Source organism: Lissotriton vulgaris, chromosome 1_1 (assembly GCF_964263255.1).
Source record: "Lissotriton vulgaris chromosome 1_1, aLisVul1.2, whole genome shotgun sequence".
Taxonomy (NCBI): domain Eukaryota; kingdom Metazoa; phylum Chordata; class Amphibia; order Caudata; family Salamandridae; genus Lissotriton; species Lissotriton vulgaris.
The window spans coordinates 1,021,656,128-1,021,683,691 of record NC_141685.1 but is presented as its reverse complement, the minus strand read 5'-3'; the positions used below and the strand labels follow the sequence as shown (position 1 = coordinate 1,021,683,691).

General features: G+C 44.7%; 1 protein-coding gene across 1 annotated transcript in view; it reads left to right on the top strand.

The window, feature by feature from the left end:
* The first annotated feature begins 1,281 nt into the window (after positions 1–1,281).
* LOC147748440 (potassium channel subfamily T member 2-like) overlaps positions 1,282–27,564 on the top strand; it is an 834,500-nt gene continuing 808,217 nt past the window's right edge. The window contains exons 1-5 of the mRNA XM_086928190.1: positions 1,282–1,295; positions 1,550–1,629; positions 3,149–3,251; positions 6,086–6,139; positions 6,583–6,631. Of these exons, the coding sequence (XP_086784316.1) occupies positions 1,282–1,295; positions 1,550–1,629; positions 3,149–3,251; positions 6,086–6,139; positions 6,583–6,631 (300 nt within the window). The remainder of the gene's footprint in view (positions 1,296–1,549; positions 1,630–3,148; positions 3,252–6,085; positions 6,140–6,582; positions 6,632–27,564) is intronic.

The following is a 27,564-nucleotide window of genomic DNA, read 5'->3' as shown; positions in this document are numbered from 1 at the left end:
TGCGCCCCCTCCCCTCTACAGGGGTGCTTTGGGTTTCCAGTCCGGCCCTGAACGGACCCACACGCCCATGCAAGTATTTCTTTTTCAATGGTTCTGCTTTCACTCCAAATTTTTTAACCCCTGTACTCCAATCCTCCAACCCTCAAATGTTTTCCCTTTTCCATTTGAGTGGGTCATCCTTTCCCCGTACCTATACTACATACTCCCTTTGGCGTCCACTCCCTTGTAACTGCTTACTGCATCCAATAGAGGGTAACCCCAAACTGTATTTCTCCCCACTTAATCTGTGGAGGGGTTCTCTCCACATTTCCCCTTTCTCAGTATCTCTTCCTTCCACGAGTTGATGTACCTCCTTCTTGCTCTTGTTTTTCCCTTTGCACTTAGGGGCTTATTTACAAAAAACGGACTCATTTGTATAGAGGTGTCAGTTTCCCTGTGCCTGTGTGCAAAACCCTTGAGCCACCATGGATGCACCGTATTCACAATACGGTGCACCATGATGCAAGGAGTTGTGTTGCAAGCACAACGCAACTCCAGCAGTGCATCGAGAGGCCTATTCCTAATACACTGCATCACTCCTTATGCCTGCTGCAAGCAGGCGTAGTGTTTTGACGCAGTGGCTTCCTAGAAGTGGCACAGTGAAATCTTGTAGATTTCACTGCATCACTGGTCCAAGGCTTTCCTGTGTGGGAATGCACACCCTGAATACTTTATACCTGAAGCAGGTATTATGTGTCACAGGGCTTTACAAGGTGATGCATCTCCCTAGAGGCGTCACTTTCTAAATGGGGCGCAATGTGGCGCATTGTTTACGGCTCCACTACGTCACAAAATGGGACGCAACTGCAGCACAAAAGTGTTGCAAGGGGCTTGTAGAACTGCTCCTTACAATATCCGGCTCCTCTGTATCTCAATTGTTACCTCGCCATGCAGCTCCCATCTTTGGTCATGGTAGAAATGGGGAAAAAGATCTTATATTACACTAAGAAGAAACCCAAGATACTCATTTGTTTAGCCTACTTAGGGGCTCACTAAAAGATGCCTGGTAGTTGGAGTGAGCAATACAGATGCCAGAGTTAACGATTTCGGTCGGTAAATCACACTTCCCCCCAAACCACCTTCAAGTTACAGGACATCAAGTTTTCTGGCCAGGAATCTGGGAAACATTGGCGATCCAGGAATTACAAATCACATTCCTGCATGTGGTTTCCCTGTTCCACACATTGTACTGTGCATATTTACCACCTGCTTTTTGACTGTGAAAAACGTGTGTGTAATGCAATGGGTCCTACTGGGTGTGTTCCCCGACCGGTACAACTCATAATCAGGTAGAACTGTATCTCCCTGGGATGTCACTGCACTCGTCTTATAATGAGCCCCATAATGTGCCCTTAGTATTTAGTTGCCTTAATTACAGATATAAATCCATCTAAAGATAGACAAAATAAATTATTGTGATGGGAACATTTGTTTCAATTGTTTCACTTGTTGGCATATCTGTACTCTCATCCCAATGCAACAAATAATCTTTTCCATTCTTCTTTTTCAGAGTCCAGGTAGAATTTTATGTGAATGAAAACTCTTTTAAGGAAAGGCTGAAACTATTTTTCATCAAAAACCAGAGATCAAGTGAGTGCCAGATTTTCTTTTCTGGTGAGATTGTGCTGTGGCAGAATTTAAATTCTTACAATTGTTAGATGTGGGTTAGAGGGTTTCTGAGTATGTGTTCCACTTCTAGTGATCTGGATGACCAGAAAGAAAATTGCAGAAATATTTAGGCAAGTGTCTTTTCAAAGACGTATTGTTGCGTATTTTATGATGGAGTTTCATGATCACTAAAAATTGTGTCTCTTTGTAAATAATTTCACAGATGCCGATGTAACTGACAAAAACATGACATCTGGGAATATGCTTCCTACAAAATTTCTCTTTGGAGAAAAGTTCTTCATAAATAACAATTAAACACTGAAATGTATTCCTACCAAATGGATTCTCGACAAAAATAGTTTCCAACCAAAGATTCTGGTACAAAAACACACCATACAAATTTTTCTTATCACAAAAAGCTTCTTGCTATATGGCCAGCTAAAAAAATCTTCCTTAAAGTTGGTTACAATATGCAGGTATCTAATTTGAATTGTTATATACAGAAATAACCCTTTACTAAACTTACAGAAATCCCTTTCAGCAAAAAAATAATCACTCAAATACAGCTCTTATAAAGAAATATTTGAAAAACTGTTTGCTGAAAGACAGGAATCAACAAAATATATATCCTATAAAAAGTATATCCAAATTAAAATTTCTTCATAAAATTCTGATTCTTCCTAAACGTGCTTCATACAACTATATTTTCTTCAAGTATGTGTTACATAACTAACTTCTAAATAAATGAGAGATATATGAGACTTATAAAGAATACTTTCTGAAATAAAATGTTCAAGGTAAAGAATTTCATGCCTAAACATAACTTCAATAAAAATGTCAAATACAATATTAGCCTGTATAAGAATTGCTTTCTGCAAAATTAGATGTATCTTTAAAAAGCACAACAAAAAACGTCTATAAAAGCTGGGCCCCAAAATAATCTACTTAGAAGTTTAGATATGTCAAAGTAGCCTACAGTTAGAAATGACTATCTTAAATCATCTGCCAAAGAAAAAAACATGTACATGATCATCACCGTATCAGGCAGAATGGTGCGTCCTAGAGTTGAAAATGTCTTATGTATTTATTTTCAAAACGAGCTATTGTGAATGGGACTTTTTGGCAGTCATATGTTTGAGTCAATTTACCCACAACCTTATGCATCTCACTCCAGTCCAATACATTTCTTTCAAACCCCCTCTCACTCATGCTTATCCATGAACCCTTCTCTCATTCTAAATTCTTAGTACGTTTTACTACTCTACTCCTGCAACTCTTACTCCCTCAAACTCTTGAATCTCCTACTTATTTACACCCTGCATCTCTCGCTCCGTCCTCTGCACGCACCTGACCCTCACTCCTACCCTTGATCATGTAACTCAACCTTACAACTGCAATCCTCTCCATTTCGTGCATGTCTCGTCCACTACCACAGGCCCCTTTCTCTTACCTAGTCATGCCTGTACCTCTCTCATTTGCTCCTCCCCCTCTTGTGTTACAGGTTTACGGGTGCGTCTATTCAACTTTTCCCTGAAGCTGCTGAGCTGTCTTTTGTACATAGTGCGAGTGCTGCTGGATGATCCCCAGGAGGGGCGGGGAGGCTGGTGAGTGCTGCTGTGTGACTCCCTATGATGGGGAGGATAAGGAACTTCCCCACCAGGCAACTTAAGGTATAAGATATGCTCCTCTCCATCATACTTCAGGGTGGAGGCCACGTAGAGTATGAGCGAAGCCTTCCGGAGATAAGCTTTGGATCTATGTTGGATGAGTTCTTAAAAAAGCATGGCACTGGTGAGGCTCGAAGGGTCTTGCTAAATTAAACATAAGAGTGAATAATGTGATTGTTCTTGTTACCAGGCTTGAGTTACTCAATACAGTGAGGCCCATTTGGAGTTATGAGACTGGTCGCTGTGTGGCTGGGGCAGCTAAGGCAGACCTGACAACTTAATGAAACAGTCCACTGTATGAGGCGGGGCGTGGCTGGGAAATGCAGCTGGCCTTGTGCCGGGTACTGCTTCTATTAGAGGCCCTTCTGCCAGCTTGATTGCCACTTACTCCTAAAAACAAATCAAAAATAAAAGAGCAAAAGCTTGCAGAGGCTGCTGCCGCAAATGTCCGTAGGTGTTTTCACACTCCTTAATTGACGTGGGCTACTCAGAGCCTCCAAAAACAGCTGAAAAGTCACTAGTGTGCAGTGGTTTAAGCTGTTTCCCCACCAACTGAGTGATGTCGGCTCTTCACCAGATGACCTTGTGAGGAGAGCCAATATCGTGTGACAAGGTGGCATTGTGTGAGTTGGTAGGTCGGTCTAAGGCACTGCTTCTGTTAAGCCATCTAAGGCTGGCACCTAGCCTACCATATGTAAAGCTCGCCTCCTTTTTGGCAGCCTACTTTTCTGGAATAGCTCATGCCTCCATGGTAAGAGTCACCTTTGGAAGGGAAAAAAGTGATGTTAAGACTACTGGCGTTATGACTGCTCTGCTAACACTTGTTTTCATTTCAAAGACAATTCCTCAAAGTTGGGTCTGTTTTCAACAAAATTAAAATATAATACAAGTACCTCATGTACTGAAAAGAGGAAAAAGAGTGGGTGGACACTAAATAGGTTACCCTTCTGGTAATATGGCCACCATCGGTTCCCCCACCTAGCCTGTTTTCCGAGTAGTGATGCTTGCAGTAGCTCCATCATCAGCAAAGCTGCATCGCCTGACCTCTAAATGGGATGAGGGAACTAAAAGATGAGCAGTTTAGAAATCTGCCAGTGTTGTCAGACTTTCCATTAATGCTCTCTGGGGCAAGAGTGTTGAGGGCTTGTTCTATGGGGCATTGTATAGGTTTATCTTAATATGTTTCATTGCTAGGAGACTGCAAGTTACAACCATGATACATATGGATGCACATAATGTCACCTTAACTAAGGGAATGCTGTAGCAAAACTTCTCCAGCATGGACATAATCCTCATTTTGCATTTAGAACATATTTACTGGTATCACAGAGGCCCCTAGCACAGTGGAAAATTGTTAAGGGTGCACATATAAAGAGGGTAGCATGATGGAAGAAAAAGCTATTCATCTGTAACATTCAGGGCCATCTCTAGTGTAGTGCGACTGGTGTAGCCACACTTGGCACTGAACTTGGGGGGGGGGGGCACCTTGTTTAGAAATAACACAGCTTTAAAAAGAACCTGTTGCATAGTTCCTTGTGTACCCGGCAGTTTTCAGATAACAATGAAAATGTCAAGATAATTCTGGTGATTATTATTCAAGCTGGGGAGAGACTGTAGTTTTGTCTAGTGGCAGTTTTGACTCATGATCAAGTAACGCAGAGGGTTAATATGCCTGCAGCAAGGAACGATTGCTTAATAGGTTACTGCTTTTGTTACAGTGGTCATTTTGTTACTTGCAGTTCATAAGTTACAACCCTAATATTGAACAGTGAGCTATGACCTGTCATGAAAGAGCTGCATGCAAACTGCATTGTATAGATTAGACTGTTAGTTCTTTCCCCAATGTTTCATTATCCTAATGGTGTTAAAAAGGTTTCATTTGGGTAGAAATACATTCTTATTAAATAAGCCAACCACTGTTGTACATTTAAATCCTGAGCTTGTGCTTCTCTAGACCAAACGCTCTTAAAACATACTGTCTACTAGAATTGGCGACATGTGACCCCTTCACCTTGTAATCCTCACTGTGTTATGGGACATTTACTATAGACTGATTTACACACGTATGATTCATTGACTCAGTATAATTTTGTGTGATGTAGAGAGCTCTGACACCCTACACTAGTATGAGTAGCACTGTAAAACTAATTAAATGTGTGAGAGAGAAGGCCTATGGAGAGATGAGGGGCACTGGTGGAGGGTGGTAGTGAGGGAATCCATGGAGAAATAATGTTTTGATGAGGGCAACAAAGATTGGCACACTGGAAGACATCAGCTCTAAAGCTGCCCCTGGAATAGTTCTCCGGCATGGTTACCATCCACAGAATTGTCAGAGAATATTTGTAGTGCTATTGGAGACCACCCCTGATAAACGAGAACATGTGTTAAGAGTCAGTGTGTGAATATGTTATTGTGATGGTAGAACCAGTTACTTACCAGTAACATTCATTCTCGGCTTATGAATACGAGTAAAGTTCTACACTGGGAAGATACATAAAGTGGACATGGTTGGGGCAAGTGCCTCCCTCTCTCTGTTCGTTTGGGTTAACTGCATTTTGGTAGGGAAAATCTGGTTTCTCTACTAAAGTTGCATACATTGTGAGGGCTCCCACGCATTATAAAGCTGCTGGTTTTAGTTGTCACTACCACCACCCTATTTCCTAGCTTCAAAATATCACAGGACTGAAAGCCTGGGTTATTGGGTTATTCTTTTTGTTTCCCCTGTTCACTGGTTCTTTTTTTCTTTTGTTTTGGTTACCTGTGCAATGCAGCTGGGAGTGTCCTAAGCAAAATCACTCGATGCTGCAGATGACCAAATTTGATTGGTAAGTTTGCCATTTTGCCTGTCTTGTTGTGGTCTGGTTTGCTTGCGTTCAGTAAATCTCCTGAACAATGCAGTGTCATGATAAAGTCAATGCTTTCCATGTATTGCAGGGCTTTTAGTAGTTTTAAGTGCCCAATTCATTTCCCCTTTTTCTCCAGTGTTGCCCTTCTAAGGCAAGTCTGTTTTGAATCATAAAATGTCCTACTCAATTCCTTATAATCCCAAATGTAGCCCATGTGTATAAGGCTTGCTTTGCATCCTAAAAAGTCTGGTCCTATTATTCCAAACATTGTCTGTGTGTAGCAAACGTGTTGCATTACCTAAATGTGTTTTCCATTGTCCATGATTGACTTTGTTGGCGGCATGGTCTCTGTATTGCAGGCTTACACAAGATATATATTTGTTGGATCAAAATTGCCATTTGTATGTTCTTGTGTCTTCCAGGACGCCTATCATTTGGGTGAACAGACCTTTGCCCCTCTGGGGACTGCAGGTATGTCTTCCACAGTTGTGAAACAAGTATTTAAGTTCCAGGTGTGCTGTGTGTCAGAATATTGAGTAAAATATTATCCACTGCCAACAATATTGATGGTATCAACTTGCCTGATATCCTTAATTTAAGCATACTTAGGGGATTGTAAATGTACAATTCTAGCTCCACACCTATTTACCAAGACCATATCAACCTCAAGATTTGGTATACTGCTTCGCAGAGTGTCGGGGGTGTTGTGATATAGAATCTGAGAACAGAGTATTTCATGAGGCCTGTTTCCTTAAGTCTTGTGGTCTGTAGTTGGGTAGAGAAATGGACATTGAAGTGACATGAGCCTCAGTTTTTCTGTCATTGTGAACTTCACTAAACCCGGAAATCCCACAAGCGCAAGCCCTGCTGGAAATCTTACAGTGATGCCTGTGGTGTTGTGGAGTGTATGCCCTACTCGCACCAGTCTGCTGCTTCTCTGCAAGTCGTTCACACATTGCGGCCAATCGCATCCCTCCCTTCTTGTGCTGAAGTTACAGACTCTGGTGAAAGGTGGAAGTAGCATAAAACTCCTATTAATACTGTACTACATTGCTATAGTGCCTTGCGCCTTTAAATGTCTAGGCACTGACTTCAAAAGTGTTGAGGGCTAGTCATTTAGTACTCAGCCAACCAGGATGCTAAGTTTGACTTTTGTTATGCAAGAAGTAGCAGAATATACTCCACATTAATCTGCTGGGAGCCTTCCTTAGATAGGAGACCGGCACCCACATTAAGGAAAACCTGCTCTTAGCACAGGGCTTCAAAGATGTAGAGCTCTGAGGGGTCAGAAAGTCCTAGATAACAAAAAGTAATGCTGTCTGTTGTGCTTGGCCCTTTCTGCAGGGTCATCCCCAGACGTTTTGCCTTTACTCCTCTATTTTTGCTTACTTCATTTTTTTGACCTTAGGACTCTGGCTCTGCACACTTTACTACTGCTAACCAGTGCTAAAGTGCCTGTGCTCTCTGCTTAAAACATGGTAACATTGGCTTATAAATACAAGAAATGCTGTGCTGTTCCTCAGAGGGAGGATGTACGTGTCATACTACTGTCTGGATGCTTCTAGTCTCACTGAGACCTACAGTTGGGCATCCATTTTGTTTGATGTAATGCCCTCACACACCCTTTCAGGTGTCATGCTTCATCATCTGGGCTGCTTCTTGTCGGGTCGGCGGTGCAATACCCAACGGGCTCACCTCAAAGAGAGGCACTTTACCAGAGATCTTTTATCCAACAGCCGTTTTGGGAAGTGCGGGTGTGGGGTCAAAGGTGTGTAGACGTGGTAGTGGGTTTAAAATAGGTCTGGGAGTACCAGTACTAAGTTTTAAAGCAAATGCATAGCCTTGGCCCCTGTGGAGAAAAGGCCAACAGACAGGTACTTCAACACCTTTCGCTCTGTGATTACACTGTTGCGGCTCAGGAGGAAGAGCAGGAGGGGGGACTATTTCCTGCCCTCTCTGTGATTTGAGTGTGCAGTGTGGCATTGTGTAATGTCATTGCTATCTTTGGCCTAAAACCCCCCACTCCAGCTGTAGTAGGGCCCTGGCTTCACCTTCTGGCGCAGTACGGGCTGTGCTTTATGGCAGGCATAGAGGGGGGGAGGGAGGGGTGGTCTCATGGTGGTCTGCAGCTACGGCCTCGTACAGTGCCCCTGCTATTACTAGTGAGCGAGAGGTGCTGAGGTGGTGGTATTGGTGGTGGTATTGGTGGTGCTGGTATTGGTTGTGGTGGTATTGGTGGTGCTGCTATTGGTGGTGGCCTTGGTGGTATTAGTGGTGGTGGTATTGGTATCTGTGGTATTGGTGGTGGTGGTACTGGTATTGGCAGTGGTGGTATTGGTGGTGGTGATATTGGTACTGGTGGTGGTACTTGTATTAGTAGTATTGCTGGTGGTTCTGGTGGGGGTGGCATTGGTAGTGGTGGTGGTATTGGATGTGTTGGTATGGTTCTAGTGGTATTAGTGATATTGGTGGTATTGGTGGTGGTATTGGTGGTGGTGGTATTGGTGGTGGTGGTATTGGTATTGGTGGTGGAGGTGGTGGTATTGGTGGTGGTATTGGTGGTGGTGTGGTCTTGGTGGTGGTCTGGTCTTGGTGGTGGTGGTATTGATGGTGATGGTGGTGCTATTGGTGGTGGTGGTGTATGTGGTGGTATTGGTGGTGGTGGTTTTGGTGGTGGTATTGGTGGTGGTGGTGGTATTGGTGGTGGTATTGGTGGTGGTGGCATTGGTAGTGGTGGTATTGGTGGGGTGTATTGGTATTATCGGTGCTGGTATTGGTGGCAGTGGAATTGGTATTGGCGGTGGCATTGGTGGTGGTGGTTGTGGTATTGGTGGTGGTATTGGTATTGTGTTGGTGGTATTGGTGGTGTTTTTGGTGGTGGGGGTATTGGTGGTGGTATTGGTGGTGGCTTTAGTGGTATTGGTGGTGGTATGTTTGGTGGTGGTGGTGGTATTGGTGGTGGTGGCATTGGTATTAGTGGTGGTGGTGGTGGTATTGATGGTGGTATTGGTGGTAGTCGTGGTATTGGTGATGATGGTATTGGTGGTGGTGGTATTGGTATTGGCGATAGTTTTGGTATTGGTGGTGGTATTGTTATTGGTGGGGGTGGTATTGGTGGTGGTGGTGGTATTGGTGGTTGTGTTGGTGGTGGTGATATTGGTATTGGTGGTATTGGTATTGATGGTGTGGTATTGGTGGTGGCGGTGGTGGTATTGGTTGTTGTGGTATTGGTGATGGTGTTATTGGTGGTGGTATTGGTGGTGGCAGTGGAATTGGTGGTGGTGGTATTAGTATTGGCGATGGTATTCGTAGTGGTGGTGGTGATATTGGTGGTGGTAGTATTGGTGGAGGTGGTATTGGTGGAGGTGATGGTACTGGTGGTGGTGATATTGGTGGTGGTATCGCAGGTGGTATTGGTGGTGGTGGTATTGTGGTTGTGGTGGTATTGGTGGTGGTGGTATTGGTACAGGTGGTATTGGTGGTGGTGCTATTGGTGGTGGAATTGGTGGTTATGGTGGTATTGGTGGTGGTATTGTGGTTGTGTTGGTGGTGGTATTGGTCATGTTGGTATTGGTGGTATTGGTGGTGGGGGTGTTGGTATTGGCGGTGGTGGCATTGTGGTGCTGGTGTTGGTATTTGTGGTGGTGGCATTGTGGTGGTGATATTAGCTGTGATGACATTGGTGGTGGTGGTGGCATTGTTGGTGGTGGCATTGTTGGTGGTGGCATTGGTGGTGGGGGGGTATTGGTGGTAGTTGTATTGGTGGTGGTGTTGGTAATAAAACAGGCTTTTGAAAACAACCCGTCAGGTGGCTTTAGTGCAAATGGCATGTAAAGATAGATGTGCAGTTGTCAGCTTCAGCCCATTAGCACAGGATTATGTGCTACCTGGAATTCACATGACTTAATTCACTAATAGTTTCTAAATCCATTTTACTTGGGGTGGGGGGGTTGAAACAGACATGAGATAATGTTGTGTATCGATTTAGATTCTGTATGAATTTCCGGATTCATGCCCTTATATAGGTACAATTCACATTGCCCTTATATAGACATAGAAACCCAGTCCTTATTTAGGCGTAGCCCATGCTACCCAAATACAGGCAAAGCTTCTTACATCCATTCATCTACGTCACCATGATTTTTTGGACAACCAGACTCTTAAGGCGTTAGGGACATCCCCTTGCTTGAATATTGATTTCTCCAAGAAACTCAATATTATGCATGAACATCTATTCCTTAGAGGTTCATTCATGACGTTCATATGCCCGACTCTTACGTCAATACTGGCATTCCTAAACACCTTCAAGGTATAAATATACTTTCACTTGCTAAAGCAAAGCACGGTGTGGTTCAGTGCAGTTCGACTACCTACTTGCACGACGCAGCTCGCCACAGCAAGTACCGAAGGAAGCCAACTCCCCAGCTGACGCACTGACTAGAAGCTGTCATCCTCCTGCCGAGAATCCAGCTCCAGTGTTTCTGACTCCCCTTGCAGGGTGTTTGGAAATCGAGTCCCGGGAGAGAGATACCAATCTCTCTCATTCTAATGTATGGAGCTGATTAGAACCTAGAGAAACCTTTGGCAATTCTTGGCAAAACTAAACCTATGCTAAACCAGCACCTACTTCTTCCCTCGTACTAGACCTAGATTAGGTACATTGGGGTAGGCACATTTTAGAAGCACCATTTCAGTATTTTAGCCTGTTATTTATGTATGTATTTTTATATATGTCATAGCAACAGACCATGCTATCACATTAATATTTTATATTACTGTTTACGCTGTACGCATTATACTTCACATTCTGTCTTACGATTGTAGCAGTTCATATCTCTTGCATGAGAAAGAAGACAGTTCAATAATCCTTTTTTTTTTCAAACACCCGTCTCTCTATTTTTGTGCACCTCTGTAGAAATGAAGCATGCACGATTGACTGAGTGAAATAGTTATCTATTGTTTCCACGACTCTGAAGATATTGTTCCTTCCGACTCTAAGGGAAACAAAGTTGTCATGTTTATGCGGTTGTCAGAGACTAATCCCTTCATTTTCATTCAAGAAAGTTTCTAGTGACCTCTGAGTTAGCTGGCACACACAATTAAGTTTAATGTACTCGATAGAGACATACTGACCGCAGTCCTATGTTAAATATATAGTGTATATTATTCCAATGCGCAGAGCCTATTAGGGATATAGGAACTACACTACATTAATGCCAGGTTAAAGTGATTTAAAGCAGGTGCCTGTTTTACGGAGGTGGCTGTGCTGCTTAAAAAAACACAAGCGATTTCAGGTGAAGCAGAGCCTGTCCGGCCTGCAGTAAGAGAAACTCAATAAAGTAAATAGTGCTTACAGGCTACATAACAGGTCCCGTGTAACAACCAAAGTAAAAGGGCCAGTAGTCATGGGAGGTTACAAATTAAGACAAGGCTGTACTAAGGCAGTGCAAACAAGCCTATTAACAAATCCGTAGGTAGTATTTAGGCAAGACAAGGACACAAGCCAATGAAAAATATTTTCGGAGAGTGGGCACAGCTTCTCTCCCATACTCTACTAGAACAGTTTTGCAGAGCGAGCAGTGTAATTGCGCTGCCGCTAGGCTCGATAAAAGAACACATTAGTGCTTAAGCCAGAAACCTGACAAGGTGGTTGTGGAGGGAAAGTGTTACCTCGTGGCTGCCATCGTACAATAGACAAGACAGAGGGTGAAAGGTTCATCTCCAAGCCCGGCAGTGAGGAGCAAAGGGCCTGCGGTCATTTGCTGACAAAAGGAAAAGATGATTGTTCGGTAGACTCTCCAGAAGGCTGCCTTTAACAACACCCAGGCCTTGCGCAAGCTCATTTCTAGGTGGATGCCCTTAAATGCACAAAGGCAGTTAGCAGCAAGAAGGACAGAGCGTGTTATTATATGTCAACGCTTTCAATGTATATTACCATCATAAAAACACATAAGGGCGTGTGATGCACAATGAACAAGGGCATGGTGGTGGTGCAGCTAAGCAACACTAAACATCGAATCCCCGCTTTACATAGAGCCACAGGACTCTTCCCTTTACAGAATCAGGGATGTGGGCTTCAACCATAGTCAGATAGTTAGCGCAACCATGTGACGCAGTTTGTATCGCCTTATGCCCATTGATAACCGTTGGTGGTGTGGTTCCGCGGCTGTGGCCACAACAATTGGAAGAGCTACAACTTCTTGTTCCACTCAAGACTCTCTCTCCAGGCTTCGTTTTCATTTCTCCATCACCCCTGAAATCCCAACTGACATTTCTGCCCCTAGGAAAGCCAGATAACAATGGCAGTGTTCATTGGTAGAGGGAGCAACAGCACGAAAAAAAATGATGGACGGAGTGTTGAAACTTTTTAACCACTCTCCCCCAGTCTCAGATCTGGGTTTCATCTATTGTTATTTTGCATGCCATGTAACCCAAATTTGGACCCAGCCATATGCAAATCAGTCTGACCCTGCTCTCCATGGGAACAGTACAGTCCGAACTGCTGGGACCGGTTGCAGGGTATCACCCCTTAATAGTTAGCCTAGCTTGAATCCAGTGGAGCAGCGAGCAAGAGACCCACCTCAAGGCATACCCAGGGCCAGCCGCGGTCGGTAGTGGGAGCATTCGTTTAATTTTCGCCGCTTCACCGCAAGTAGATCTACTTACTTGCAGTGTGATTTTAAATTAGTCTTGGAACTCTCGCACCTCGAACCCTGATCCCCCGCGCAGCTGACTGACGCTGAGGGACAGGGGCTCACAGCCGCCATCTTGCGAGGAGGAAGGGGTTGCAGTCTAGCTGTAGGACACCTCCCGCCCTCCTCTGCACCGTATAAAAGTATCATGCCTTTTCGTCCGCGCAGCGGACGCGCCAGCGGCGCGCCAAAGGCAAGCCCGTCTGCCCCCGTCCGCGCCAGTATGTCACCAGGCGCTAGGACCCCTGTTCGTTTGCACACTGAGTCGCATTTAAAGGTAAGTCAGCGTTACAGCTACTCTAGAGACATACTTCTTAAATTTAGACAGACCCCCTGTGATACAAGCCGACACAGAGGTTTTGTACCGGAAGGCCCCTTCTCATGTCTTGCCTGCACATATAAGATCGATGTACCACATGTCATTGATAACTTTATATCTGTAATACGATTGCTGAACACCTTTGCCATAACTTCGACCCTTTGGACACACCCTACAATAGCTCGCACAACCAGAAGAAATGGCATTGTCTTCTGGCTAATGTCAGATCCCTCCCCAAACATGCAACAGCTATCTGGGATCTTATAAATGAAAAAAACCCAGCTATTGGTTTTTTTACCAAAACCTGGATTAAACCCATGGCCACACCAGCGATCACCTTGGCTCTCCCCCTTGGTTTTCGAATACAATGATTTGACAGAACTGAAAGAGTGGGAGGAGGGATTGCGATAGTACATAAAGAAGACTTACCTGTCACCATCCTGGGTCAAACCAGTACAGATTTATTTGAATGTCTTATTTTTAAATGTGACCTCATCCCCAGCAAAGTTGGAAAGGAGCCCTGGTCTATAGACCGTCAGGCCCCACGAAAGAATTCAACAGTTGCTTACTGGAATTTATCTCCCCGCACATAATTGCTACACAAAACTTCCTTTTGCTAGGAAATTTTAATATACACAGTGAGGACCTCCAAAATCTTGATGCGGTAACGTGGCTGGAAGATATGTCCTCTGTAGGCCTTGTCAAAATGAATGTTGCCCCTACCCATATAGCTGGACATACACTCGATCTTATCCTCTCCAACTCCCAGCATATTACCTATGAGAATACTTCTCCACTGATTTGGTCTGACCTTTTCTTGTTAAGTTTTTACGTATCCAGTCCTCATACCCCATCCGGTCCTGCACCGGACTCAGACAGATGGTACAGACCATGGCACAAAATTAACTCTAATCTCTTAGTATCCTCCTTTATGGCATGGGACGTAGACACACGTCACTTTACTGTGGACCAACAACTGCAACATTTTAATAACACCATCCTGAATATCCTAGATGAATATGCCCCATTGAAACCTATCACACATGCTCATACTTTGACATCCGCCGACTGGTACTCCCCGACTCTTCGGGCAGAAAAGAAGGGATGCAAGAAATTAGAACGTATCTGGCGTCTACATCACAAGGACGCAGATAGAGATATCTACAAAAAAGCATTAGCACTATATCACACCAATATCAAAAAAGCACGAAAGATACACATTTCCCTTCAATTGGAGGAAGCAGGCTCTAATTCTAGGATCTTATTTAATTTAGTCAAATCCTATGCGAATCCTAAAGCCTGTGAGACAGGGGAATCCCCTTCCCAAGCACTGTGCAATAATGTTGCTACAAACCTCACCCAGAAAATTGATTCCATTTACTTAAAAATCATTGCTGTCAATCCTATTCCCTTACCGGTTAAACCTAACACAGCATTTACATGTAGCTCTTCTCATTCGCTTCATGTCTTCCCTTTGCTTAGTCCTCCTGAAGTTACATCTCTATTAGAGAAAACCAAATCAGGCTCCCCATTGGATATAATACCTGCCAACATTGCCTCTAAATTTGCTGTTGAGCTTGCCTCTCCTATCTGTGATATTCTTAACAATTCTCTCAATAATGGCTACCTTCCACCTGCCTGGAAAGATGCACAGATTATACCCCTACAAAAGAATCCCAAAGCTCCGAACACCGATCTTAGCAATTACTGTCCCATATCCCTGCTCCCTTTACAGACCAAATTAATCGAAAAACATATAAATAGACATCTTTCAGAATATCTGGAAAACTCACAACAGTTAGATGTCTCCCAATCAGGATTCAGAGTTAAACATAGTACCGAATCCACCCTCATTGAAGTTACAGATAACATTTGGATGGCCCTGGATAGAGATCAAGCGGCACTGTTGGTGCTGCTTGATCTCTCCGCGGCGTTCGATATGATCTCCCATCAGATCTTATAGGAGAGACTGGGCGGTATAGGTGTCAGAGGTTTGGCCTTACAATGGCTCACTAGCTTTTTGTCAGACAGGACACAGACTGTCACTTTGGGTACTTTTAAGTCAACCACGACTAAGGTTAGTAAGGTAGTCCCCCAGGGCTCCTGCCTCAGTCCGACTCTTTTTAATATTTATGTTTCCCCTCTAGCCAGACTGATGAGAGAACTCGGTTTTATCCCGATCTCGTATGCAGACGATACTCAGCTCCTCCTGACTTTCGACAAAAACTATTTGCATATCCAACAGACATTCTCGGAAAGGCATGAAAGCGATTGCCGCTTGGATGCAGTCCAACTTCCTGCAACTTAACGCAGGTAAGTCAGAGATAATGTTGTTCGGAGGAGCTGACATCTGCTGGACTCCTTCTTGGTGGCCAGAAGAATTGGGCACTGCTCCCACTCCTAAGGAGGTGGTCAAAAATCTGGGAGTCAGAATAGATCGTAAACTGACTTTGGAGACACACGCCAACACCACGGCAGGGTCCTGCTATTACATTTTAGGCCTCCTGCGCAGGATATTTCCCCTCCTGCCCACTTCTACTAAGAAAACTCTGATGCAGGCCTTCGTACTTAGCAGGATAGACTATTGTAATGCCCTTTTGTTCTCAGCCAATACGGCAGCCATAAAGAAATTACAGGTTGTCCAGAATACCGCCGCCCGCCTCACGTTCGATGCTTCGGCTAGAACACCCTCTGCTCCTATTCTAAATCAACTACATTGGCTCCCTATTTCTAAAAGAATTACGTTTAAAATAGGGTGCATTATTCACAAAGCTCTTAGAGGGCAAGGACCTGTGTACCTGACCCGTAAATTGACCCCCTATTGTCCCAAGCGCTTACTCAGATCTAGTTCTGATCTGTTGATCACAACTCCTAGGATCAAAAAAGCGCGCAGTGGAGCTAAGGCCTTCTCTTTTCAGGCCCCGATGTTTTGGAATACCCTGCCGATACATTTAAGAGCCTGCCCAAATCTGGCCCATTTTAGAAAAATGCTAAAAACATATCTCTTTTAATTATATTCAGGTTGTGTCACAATGTTCAGTCCAAGCGCAGAGATACCCTCATGGGCGGTTCAGCCCTATATAAACCAATAAACATAAACATAAACATACCTGCCGGGTGGTGACGTGTGGAGGGGGAGGGGCATGGTGGGGGGTAGAAGACTATGCATTAAGGAGGTTTACAGGTAAGTAAACATATAAAGAAATAAAACGAATTTCATTATGCGCACTGCATCACATTTGGGGATGCCCCTCCCCCTCCCCACGTCACTGCCAAGCAGGTACTCCCACTACTGACCGCGGCTCACCAGGGCTTTAAGTGGTATGAAAAACTGAGGGGTCTCTCAAAGGGGCATGGCCAGTGTAATTAAGGGTGTGGCTTAAAACAGGTAAGCTAAAAATCTGTGCTTAGCATAGTGTGCCACCCGACTTGTATTTTGTTGTTTCTGTCATTGCATCCAGACATATGATACAAGTGCTACACAAGTCAGGACCATTGGCTTTGTCAATGGGTGTTAGTTGCATACGATAAATAAGCAGCAACTATGACTTATATATAATACTGAAAAAGTTTCCACTTAAAGCCCTGGTGACACTACAACAATGTTGCTACTCCTGAGTTTCAAAAAGAGAAGGGAAATCCATAGAGAAAATGACTCTCTTTAAAGGATTTCCCTTCCCCTACAACGCTCACCTGGCTTGACGTCATGCTCTAACTTCTCCACTAGTGATAAGTGAGTAGTGTGAGCATGCGCACATCGATGTGCCTGCTATCACTGCAGTCCTTAAAAAAGCATACCGCCTGTACCAGGGCACAAAACAGAGCCCGATAGAGACCCATTTCGAGGCCTCCTTTAAAAAAGTGCTGGTGCTCAGCACCGGTGAGACCCGGGCCACTTAAAGCCCTGGGCATACCCTTAGACACTTAGGGTGCATATAGCACCATCACAAAATAAAATGATGGACGGAGTGTTGAGGTCCAAACTGGGGTGAATTGGTGAGCAAAATATAAATCGATTAAACCCAGATCTATGACCGGGGTGAGTTTTTGAAAAGTTTCAACACTCCGTCCATCATTTTATTTTGGGATGTTGCATTGGTAGAGAGAGCCCATGTTGTCCCAAAGAAGCCAAGCTCACAGGTACCCCTGTTTCTCCAGTATTAGGGTGTCTTTCATAGATTCACATGCTTGAATATTCCCCGTCGTCGGAGTGGGAGTCCCACAGTAAATAAAATAGCAATTATATACTATATATATATATATATATGTATCAACATAAAACCTGAAATATGTACTAGAAAAAAGGCATAAACAGCCTACCCACATTTCTACATAGGAATGCATGGGAAAAGGAAAAAAACATATGCAGTCTATCCTTGTCATTATGTTGGTCCAAACTGCAGCCAATCAGGCGTCAGCAACCCTCTAGAACCTTCTCCTCAGAGCTCAGCACCTCAGATTTTCTACCGCACGTCGTGTGTAAGGGAGTCTCCCTGAGCTCTGCTCAGTTTTCTCTACTCTTTTGCTTTTTGCCTGGTTTTCAACATGTCTTCAAGTAAGAAATTCCTCTTCAGAGCTTGTTCTTCATGTGGAAAGCTAAGACTTTATTCAGAGGATCAACACAGTAAGTGTATTTACTGTCTTTACCCGGACCATGAAGTGGGAAATTGTAAGTTCTGTAGAACTTTCTCCACAAAAACTTTAAAAGATAGGGAAGGCCGTTTACTCCTCTGTCTTCAGAGACTAAAAGACAAGGAGCATGTACTTTCTGATGCTGAAAGCCTCATGTCTGGCCATTCCCAAGCAGCCTCAAAAAGAAGTAGTGTGCAGGAGTTGGCTTCTCCATTTATAAAAAAGAAGAAAATGTCTCTTTCTTTGGCCCCTGCGGTGTCTTCACCTCTTCCTACTACTTCTGGGCCCACGAGACCTGGCTCTCAGGCTACTGCTACGACTTCCACAGGTTTTTCTGTGAGGAAAACTGTTGCTCCGTCGACGACAGTGTCGACTACAGTTCCGTCGACGAGATTGGCTGCCTCTGGTACATTGACGATGACGGTCACGACGACGCATGCTTCTGGGTCATCTACAGCTTTTCCGTCGACGACGTAGTTGACGATGAAGGTGATCCTCAGTTCAAAGACTGTGTTGTCAGTCATTCCAATTTCGGCGTCGTTGATGAAAAAACTTCCGTCGACAGCTAGATCATCGTCGATGAAAGGTGTAAAGATGCTAGCTTCGTCGACGCCTTTGACGACAAGTATTCCGTAGACGAGTGTTCCGTCGACCACGGCCCCGTCGACAAAGAAGAAGCCATTGCCGTCGACGAAGGTCCCGTCGACGGCTACGTCGACGATGGTTCCGTCGACGACACCATTGCCGTCGATGACATCACCGTTGACGGCTGCTCCGTTGACGATGTCACCGTCGACGACGTATTCGACGACAAAGACCAAGAAGCCTTCGTCGTCGTCAATGCTGACGACGGCACCATCGGCAGGATCATTGCTGTCAGCGATGGAGTCTCCAACTGTGGAAAGTACATTTCCAACTATGATGCCATCTACATTTGCCTCTCTGCCTTTGCTGCCACTGTCTTCCACCAGTTCCACAAAGGATGACACTCCTCACAAAGGTCATAAGGTTCCAAGTGGCCACCTTGCACTTCCTGGTGATACACTGCCTCCCTCACCTTTGTTTGCTACGGACTCAGACCAGGAGTCTGAAGTGGATGTGCATGAGTCCTTCACTGACGCTCAAAGTCCATCTGATTTAATTATAAAATGTCTAGAGTTCAGCAATGATGATGAGGAGCAATATGGCCAAGATGAAGAAATGCCTGTTCAAATTTCAAATGCGACGTTACCTTTGTCGCTCATCTCTAACCTACAGAATATGTTAGATGACTATAACAGACGTTTCCCTCCATCGCCACAGGTGTCTACTGTTCCTTCCATCTTAGCACCTACGGCGGAGCCGTCAGCTGCTCCTTTCGTGCCTCCACCACCTGCAGTTACTCAGAGACATACATCCATTCAAGTACACACAACTGTGTATCCGGATGATGAGGAGGAGAACCCACCTGATCGAGAAGATAGGGAGGTTACGGATGTGGATGCTGATGATAATATGGCGGAGTGGGATGACTATCAGGCTCAAACACCGTCTCCATCTCAAGTGCCGCAAGGGGATTCTCCTCCAGTAGATATTGCAAGTTTCCATCAGCTAAAGGACAGAGCAGCTCATCGTTTTAAGCTGCCACGAGTCCAAAGAGAGGAGGATTGTTTCCTCTACGATTTTAAAAGTCAGCCATTTAAACAGATTCATACTGTTCCAATTACTGATTTCATCTGGGCTGAAGGGGAAAAATTGATGAAGACACCAAATTCCTTGCCTGCCCAATTGCCAAGATTGGAAAAGAAGTATAAGGCCAGCCGAAGCCGGATTTGGTTGTTACGCAGGCAGCCCAGCGGGGATCCCGGAATCCTGCATCCACTACAGCGCCACCAGACCATGAGGGCTGTCACCTTGACGCTATAGGCCGCAAGTTCTCCACGATATCATCCACCACAGTGAGGGCGGCTAATGCGATGGCCATTTTGGGTCGATACGACCACCAGATATGGGCAGACATGACCGCTTATGTGGCTATGCTTCCGGATGCTTCCAAGATGGAGGCGTTACAACTTCTCCAGGAAGGCGAAAGAACGTCAGAAGAACTGATTGAATGTGCAGTAGATGTAGCCTGCACTGGTTTCCGACAGCTTGCGGGAGCAGCTGTCTTAGAAAGACAAGGCTGGTTGCGCTCCACCTCCTTCCGTCAGGAAGTTCAAGCAAAGATTCTGGATATGCCGTATGATGGCGAATCACTCTTTGGGGCACACATTGATGAGGCACTACAGTCCATTTAAAAGGACACGGACACGGCACGTGCCTTGGGAACCCTGCAATTTAAAAAGCAGCCCTTTTAGGGGTGCTCGAGGACAAGGCACCAACTCTAATTTTCGAGGAGGAAGCAATCAATATCGCTCCTATAATAAAAAAAAACAGCGTTACTCCAATAACCGACAACAGTCGTCTCGCCAACAGCCGGCCAAAGCCTATAGAGGAAAATCCTCTTACAGGGGATCCTCTAATAAACGACAATGACTTGCCTTTAACCCAGCAGATTGGAGGTCGAATCTCCCTGTTTGGTTCTCAATGGTCCTCCATCACCTCGGACCGTTGGGTTCTAGACATCATAGACAAGGGCCATGCGTTGGAATTCGTCACCATCCCTCCTCCAACTCCACCTTCCGGACCGACACCCCCTCACATCAAGGAACTTTTCCATCAAGTTCATCTTCTGATTCAGAAGGGTGCAGTAGAGGTGGTGCCAAGGTCTCAAAGAGGGAAGGGGTTTTATTCCCGTTTTTTCCTTATCGTAAAGAAGAACAGGGATTGGCGCCCAATATTGGACTTGCGAGCGCTCAACAAGTATCTCAAGAGTCAATCATTTTGCATTCTAACGCTTACAGAGATCTTGCGTTTGCTCTTAGTTGGAGATTTCATGGCAACTATCGACCTCCGAGATGCTTACTTCCATGTCCCAATATTCCAGCGTCATCGGAAGTTTCTACGTTTTCGGGTGGGGCAGAAACATTTCCAGTTCAAGGTCTTGCCATTCGGCCTTCGTTCCGCCCAACGAGTCTTTACAAAGATGTTGGCGCCTGTAATGGCCTATTTACGTCTCCGAGGTGTCCAGATATTTCCGTATCTCGACGATTGCCTCCTGAAGTCGCAGTCTTGCACACAGCTGATTCAGCATACATCCCTTTGCCAGAGGGTGTTTCGTTCCTTGGGCCTGTGTCTCAATCTGGAGAAATCCCAATTGTGTCCAGCTCTTTCCAAGGATTTTCTAGGAGCCACATTGGATACAACTTTGGCAAAAGCATTTGTGTCCCTGGAACGTCAACAACGGATTCTGCGTCTAGTATCACTTCTGTTGTCAAGGCAGTGCTTTTCAGTCCGACTACTGAAGTCATTTCTGGGAATGGCGTCATCGTGCATCGCACTCATTCCACATTGCAGATTATGGACACGTCCCATTCAAGAAGAATTAGACGGACAGTGGCGTCAAATCACTGGTTCCTTCAACGACCTGGTTTGTGTCACGTCTCGCATGAAAAGGGCGCTCTGATGGTGGGCACAGCCAGTGCACCTTGCTGCAGGGACATCATTCCTATCCGTCACTCCAGATCTCACACTCACGACGGATGCTTCTCTGGAGGGATGGGGAGTGCACCTCCAAGACCTCTCCATAAAAGGAAGATGGACTTTGCCACAGAAAACCTGGCACATCAACAGGTTGGAGCTCATGGCTATATTTCTAGCGCTCAAGTCGTTTCAGCCCATGCTTCGAGGAGAGTCAGTCCTGATACAAACGGACAACACAACCTGCATGCATTACATAAGCAAGCAGGGCGGAACAAAATCTCCAGTGCTGTCTCGACTAGCACAGTCAATTTGGGACTGGGTGCTCACGCACCAAATCGCAATCACCGCAGTTCATCTCCCAGGAATATCCAACCTCCTGGCGGATTCCCTCAGCAGGTCCCGGTCATCGACCCACGAGTGGGAGCTGCACCAACCAACACTCAAAATGATTTCTCAGCGATGGGGGCGCCCGGCGCTGGATCTCTTCGCAACACCAGGGAACCGAAAATGCCCATCTTAGGCAAGTTGGCATCCCCACAGAGGGTCTCAGGGCAATGCCCTTTTGATGAACTGGTACAAAAGGGGGTGGTGATGGACGGAGCATCTGAATCAATCAAACACTCACACCCAGTCAAAAGATCTGGTTTTAATCCATCACCGTTCTTTAGCCCACTCTGCCACCCCAGTTCAGACATGGCTATATGCAAATCAGTCTGACCCTGTGCCTCATGGGAACAGTCCAGTCCGAACTGCCAAGCCATGTCTTCCCTGGACCGGAAACAAGCTTCCGAGGACCGGTTTCTGGCATTCCAGCCGTCTTCAGCCTGGCTTGCTTGAATCCAGTGGCAAAGTGAGCAAGGGACTCATGTCTGAGCATACCCTGCCACACTTATGGCGGCCAAAAGCGGTACAAAAGGGGGTGGTGATGGACGGAGCATCTGAATCAATCAAACACTCACACCCAGTCAAAAGATCACCACCCCCTTTTGTACCACTTTTGGCCGCCATAAGTGTGGCAGGGTATGCTCAGACGTGAGTCTCTTGCTCACTTTGCCACTGGATTCAAGCAAGCCCGGCTGAAGACGGCTGGAATGCCAGAAACCGGTCCTCGGAAGCTTGTTTCCGGTCCAGGGAAGACATGGCTTGGCAGTTCGTTTTGGACTGTTCCCATGAGGCACAGGGTCAGACTGATTTGCATATAGCCATGTCTGAACTGGGGTGGCAGAGTGGGCTAAAGAACAGTGATGGATTAAACCCAGATCTTTTGACTGGGTGTGAGTGTTTGATTGATTCAGATGCTCCGTCCATCACCACCCCCTTTTGTACCGCTTTTGATGAACTGGTCCAATCTGTTTGCTTACGCCTTCCCTCCGAACCCTCTAGTGCCTCTGGTGCTCTGGAAGATGTGGAGAGAACCCTGCCACATCCTTCTGATAGCTCCCAGGTGGCCTCGTCAAGCATGGTTCTCAGAGTTGTTTCTGCTGTCCCAATGCGAGCCATCCTTCTACATCCTCGGATGGATCTGCTCACCATGGACAGGGGTCTCATTTACCATCCGGAACTCTCTTCTCTGAGTTTATCAGCCCGGTACCTGAACACTGTGAATTTGCCCATCTAGCCATTCCACAAGATTGCAGAGAAGTCCTTGCTCAGGCCAGAGCTCCTTCAACTGTAAAGACCTACAAGTTGAAATGGAAAAGGTTCTGCCATTGGTGTGCTGCTGCTGGTGTTCATCCCATTCGTGCAACGCCTGCACAGCTCCTCCCTTTTTTCTTGCAATTGGATCAGTCCGAACTGTCTCATGCCACTTTAAGGGTTTTTCTGGCGGCAATTTCAGGCTTCCGCCAAGATGGCTCCACCTCCCTCTGCTCTTCTAGAATCATATGTCAGTTTTTCAAGGGACTATTCCGTAAATTTCCACCTATTCGGCGACCTCCTCCTGCTTGGCGCCTTAATATTGTTTTGGCACAACTAATGAAGTCACCATTCGAACCCATACATAGAGCTGACTTAAAGTATCTCACCTGGAAAGTGGCTCTACTCCTTGATTTAACATCTTCACGTCGCGTGAGTGACAGTCATGCATTCACGATCAAGCCTCCGTTTCTGCAGTTTCAACCGGATTGTGTGGTGCTTCGCACCAACCCTACCGTTTTACCTAAGGTACCTTCAGATTTCCACATCAATAAACCTGTTCTTCTGAAGACTTTCTTTGCAAACCCACAGTCTCCTGCGGAACAGCGCTTGCACTCCTTAGACATTAAGCAGTGCTTGAAGTTCTATATCAACAGAACTGCTCCGTTTCGTAAATCTGATCAGCTCTTCGTGGCTTATGGACGTTTTCAAACGGGGCGTCCAGTTACCAAACCTACTATATCACGTTGGGTGTCTTCGGCCATTGCTTTCTGCCATCAGAGGGCAGGTGAGCCTCTGCAGTCTTTGGTGGGAGCCCACTCTACCAGATCGATGGCGTCCTCAACGGCCTTATTTGCTGGTGTCCCGTTGCATCAAATTTGCAGAGCAGCCACGTGGTCCAGCAGGCACACGTTTACGAAACACTATTGCCTGGGTGCCATGAATGAAGCGGATACCGCAGTATGACAAGCTGTGCTTCGTAATCTTTTTTAATAAGGTGAGCCTCTGTTCTACCCTCCTCCTATTGGTTTCCAAGTATTTATTGACTGTTGATATATATATGTATCCCACACATATGCTTTTCAGTCTTCTCATATGCTTTGTAACTATGGAAACTTTTGCTTGGTGCTGACTGCTATCTATTCTATATTCAAGCATGTGAATCTATGAAAGACACCCTAATACTGGAGAAGGACAATTGTTACTTACCTGCAAACAGGTGGTTCTCCAGTATCGGTGTCTTTCATAGATTCACATGCGACCCTCCCTCCTCCCCTCAGAGGCTATCTTCTCCTCATAGACTCTTTGGTCACTCTTGTGCTACGAAAATCTGAGGTGCTGAGCTCTGAGGTGAAGGTTCTAGAGGGTTGCTGACGCCTGATTGGCTGCAGTTTGGACCAACATAATGACAAGGATAGACTGCATATGGTTTTTTCCTTTTCCCATGCATTCCAATGTAGAAATGTGGGTAGGCTGTTTATGCCTTTTTTCTAGTACATATTTCAGGTTTTATGTTGTTACATATATATATATATATATATATATATATATATATATATATATATATATATACATATATATATATATATATATTGTATATAATTGCTATTTTATTTACTATGGGACTCCCACTCCGACGACGGGGAATATTCAAGCATGTGAATCTATGAAAGACACCAATACTGGAGAACCACCTGTTTACAGGTAAGTAACAATTGTTCTTTCATCCCCCTGAGGTTGGGTACCCATACCGCTGTTTGCTGCCCATGGCTCCCCTCTCAGTCCATAACTGGCCTAGGAAGGAACAATCTCTTTACTTGTTTTCCTCCTGTTGTTTATGTCCAGGTCAAGCTGCTCTGCCTCACATGAAGACCAAAAATGTCAGGGACTTGATTAGCCAATCAGACTGCCCAACTCACGCCTTAAGCTTCCTTGCTTCTTCTTGACTAGAATTCCACCGTGTACACACTAGTAAGGTTATATGATAACTTTTAAAACTAACATTTTTCAGCTCTCGTTTCTCAGAAAAGAAATGCCTTGTTGCGTACAATGCCACCATGGTGGTTGGCAAGCTTGGTTAGCAACCGTCAAAACATCTTCTTCCACCCCTGGACAAAGTGGCACGTTCCATACTTTCACCTTTCCAATGATTTAGGACCTGGATTCATACAAATCAGACACAGACGACTGATACCTTCATAAGTATAATTAACATTATAGTAGTAACAGAATTTAAATTTGCCACCACCAACCTCTTTTATTCCTCTCTAGGAATGTTAAGAGAGAGAGTCTGACAGCTATTTCAGTTGTTAATTGAAGATAAATTAAAGATACAACTAATTTAATATAATTACAACACACTGAGAGGAGTGTGACTCATTTTGACAGATCTTGACATTATGCCAAATGGCCTCAAGGGTGTTGCAATATTGATATGTCATTGAGAGGTTGCTGAAACATTTGTCATATATTAACACGCCACCACCAAAGCCTGTCTCAATATCTCTCGAATGCTTAGCGGCCCGCACTGCCCCCACTCAGACTGGGCCCCACTAAAAGAGAGTGTCTCTTGTACTGGTGAGGTGCAGCTACTCAGCAATGTCACTTGATGACAAGATGGCAATGGCTCATCCGAACTGCGCAGACTACATTCCTATTACCTCTGTAGCCACCGCCACCACTAGAGGGGGCTCTCCACTTTCCGGATCCCTATTACTACCCCTGCTCTATGCCCAGCATACTGTGCATGCATGTCACATCCCTATCAAACTGTTGAAATTGACCCTCTAGGGGACAAATCTTTTTTTTTTGCTTTTGTCAAAAATCGACGATGATGGTTGGCTACAGGATCGTGCCTGTCGAAGCTGTAGTTCCTTCTCCAAACATTATTTATGTCACGATTTCATAAACATTACAAAATGCTTATTATTGCTTCTGGCTCTGCTTAACGCAAACCAGATGCTGTGTCAATATGGTATCCACATCGCAGATGTGAACTGTGAACTCTGCTGCTTTGGGTATCCATGGCACTGCCTGTCCCTTTGGCCACACCCCCTGCTCGAGGGTGAGCAGTGATAGGCCCTCTGTTGGCCACACTTTCACTCTCTGTTCAAATCTGGGGCAGCAACAAGTCTCCTCTCTGACCACCCCCACCCCGCCCCCTCCTTGATGGTCAGGAGACTAGATGGGGAAGTTTGTGACAAAACTGGATTAGAGGGTGAGTAAGCTTTCTGTGGGAAAACAGGATTCCCAGTGTAGGGGTAAAACATATACAAGTAAGTACCTGAAGGCTGGATGGAAGGGAGAACAGAAGCTGAGGTATAGTTAAGGCCGGAACAGGAGTTTAACGAGAAACTGAACGTCTGTATGGGGTAATAGAAGTACTATCAATCAACCTCTGGTGGAAAATCCTACTAGTTTACCAAGCGCACTCCAATGTGTTTAAAGTATGACAATTATAAACAAGAGATAACCTGAAGTATTTCAATTAATCACTCAAAAAGAAAGTTCTTATTCCAAACATAGTTTTATGTAATCTTTTGCATGTAAATCTTATTTTGTGTTCAACAAATCAGTTTTGGATTAGATTGATACAAAATTTGAAAATAAACAGCTTTATATCACCAGAATACAAAATTATTATAAGAACTCAAATGCTAAGAAACTATTATGATATAGTTGAAAACATAGTTGAGAAATAGGCCCAATGCATTTCAGGGGGGTTCCCTTCTTCAGGGGCACTGTAAAAATAAAACAATATATCAGTAATTCACATTTACTTTCCTTGTGTTTAACTAACACTTTAACAAACAACTAATTAGATTGTATGCGGAGGCAGTTCATAAAATACAATGGTAGTACATATATTTGTGCAGACATCTGGTTAAAACAATTGATTTTGTGAAAGCTCTAAACTATGGACTTCTTATGCAGGTCAAAGTGAAAAGAAGAGAAAGGTAAAAAATAAACTGAAGGAACTCCTCTACCGCCATTAATGGGTATTACGTTACTGTGTTTTGTGTAAAAAAAGAGGACTCAAGGTAAATGGCAAACAAGATTGTAGCTGTTGTACTCACATCTCAACTACTTGGTGTTATATAGGAGTATTCCAGTGCTCCAACATATGGAATTGTCAAGTATAAGTCTCTCAGCTAAGAACAAAAACAACAAGATGCATCTATATCAACACCTTAACTGCAATATATTCAGAGGCATGTGAAAAAATCTACTCCTATGAGTATACACTTACTTAATGCTGTGAATAGCTGTGACCGAAAAAAGTTGAGCTCAGTGGAGTAGTGTAGGGTAACAGAATTCAGACGTGCATAAACGCTGAAGCCATCATTATTCAAGCGTGAACCAGCCGCTGCCGGGAAACTCTAGGTCCTCTACTGTCTATAATATGAAAAAGGAGCAAAACACATGAGGAACTACCCTTACACGCTAAAACACTTGTGTTCTGAAAAACTAGTGATTAAATAAAGGTAACAGGAATGTATCAGTCTCAATGATGTCACTCTTAAATGCTGTCTAACTGCAATCAGCTTATAGCCATTAGGTTGATG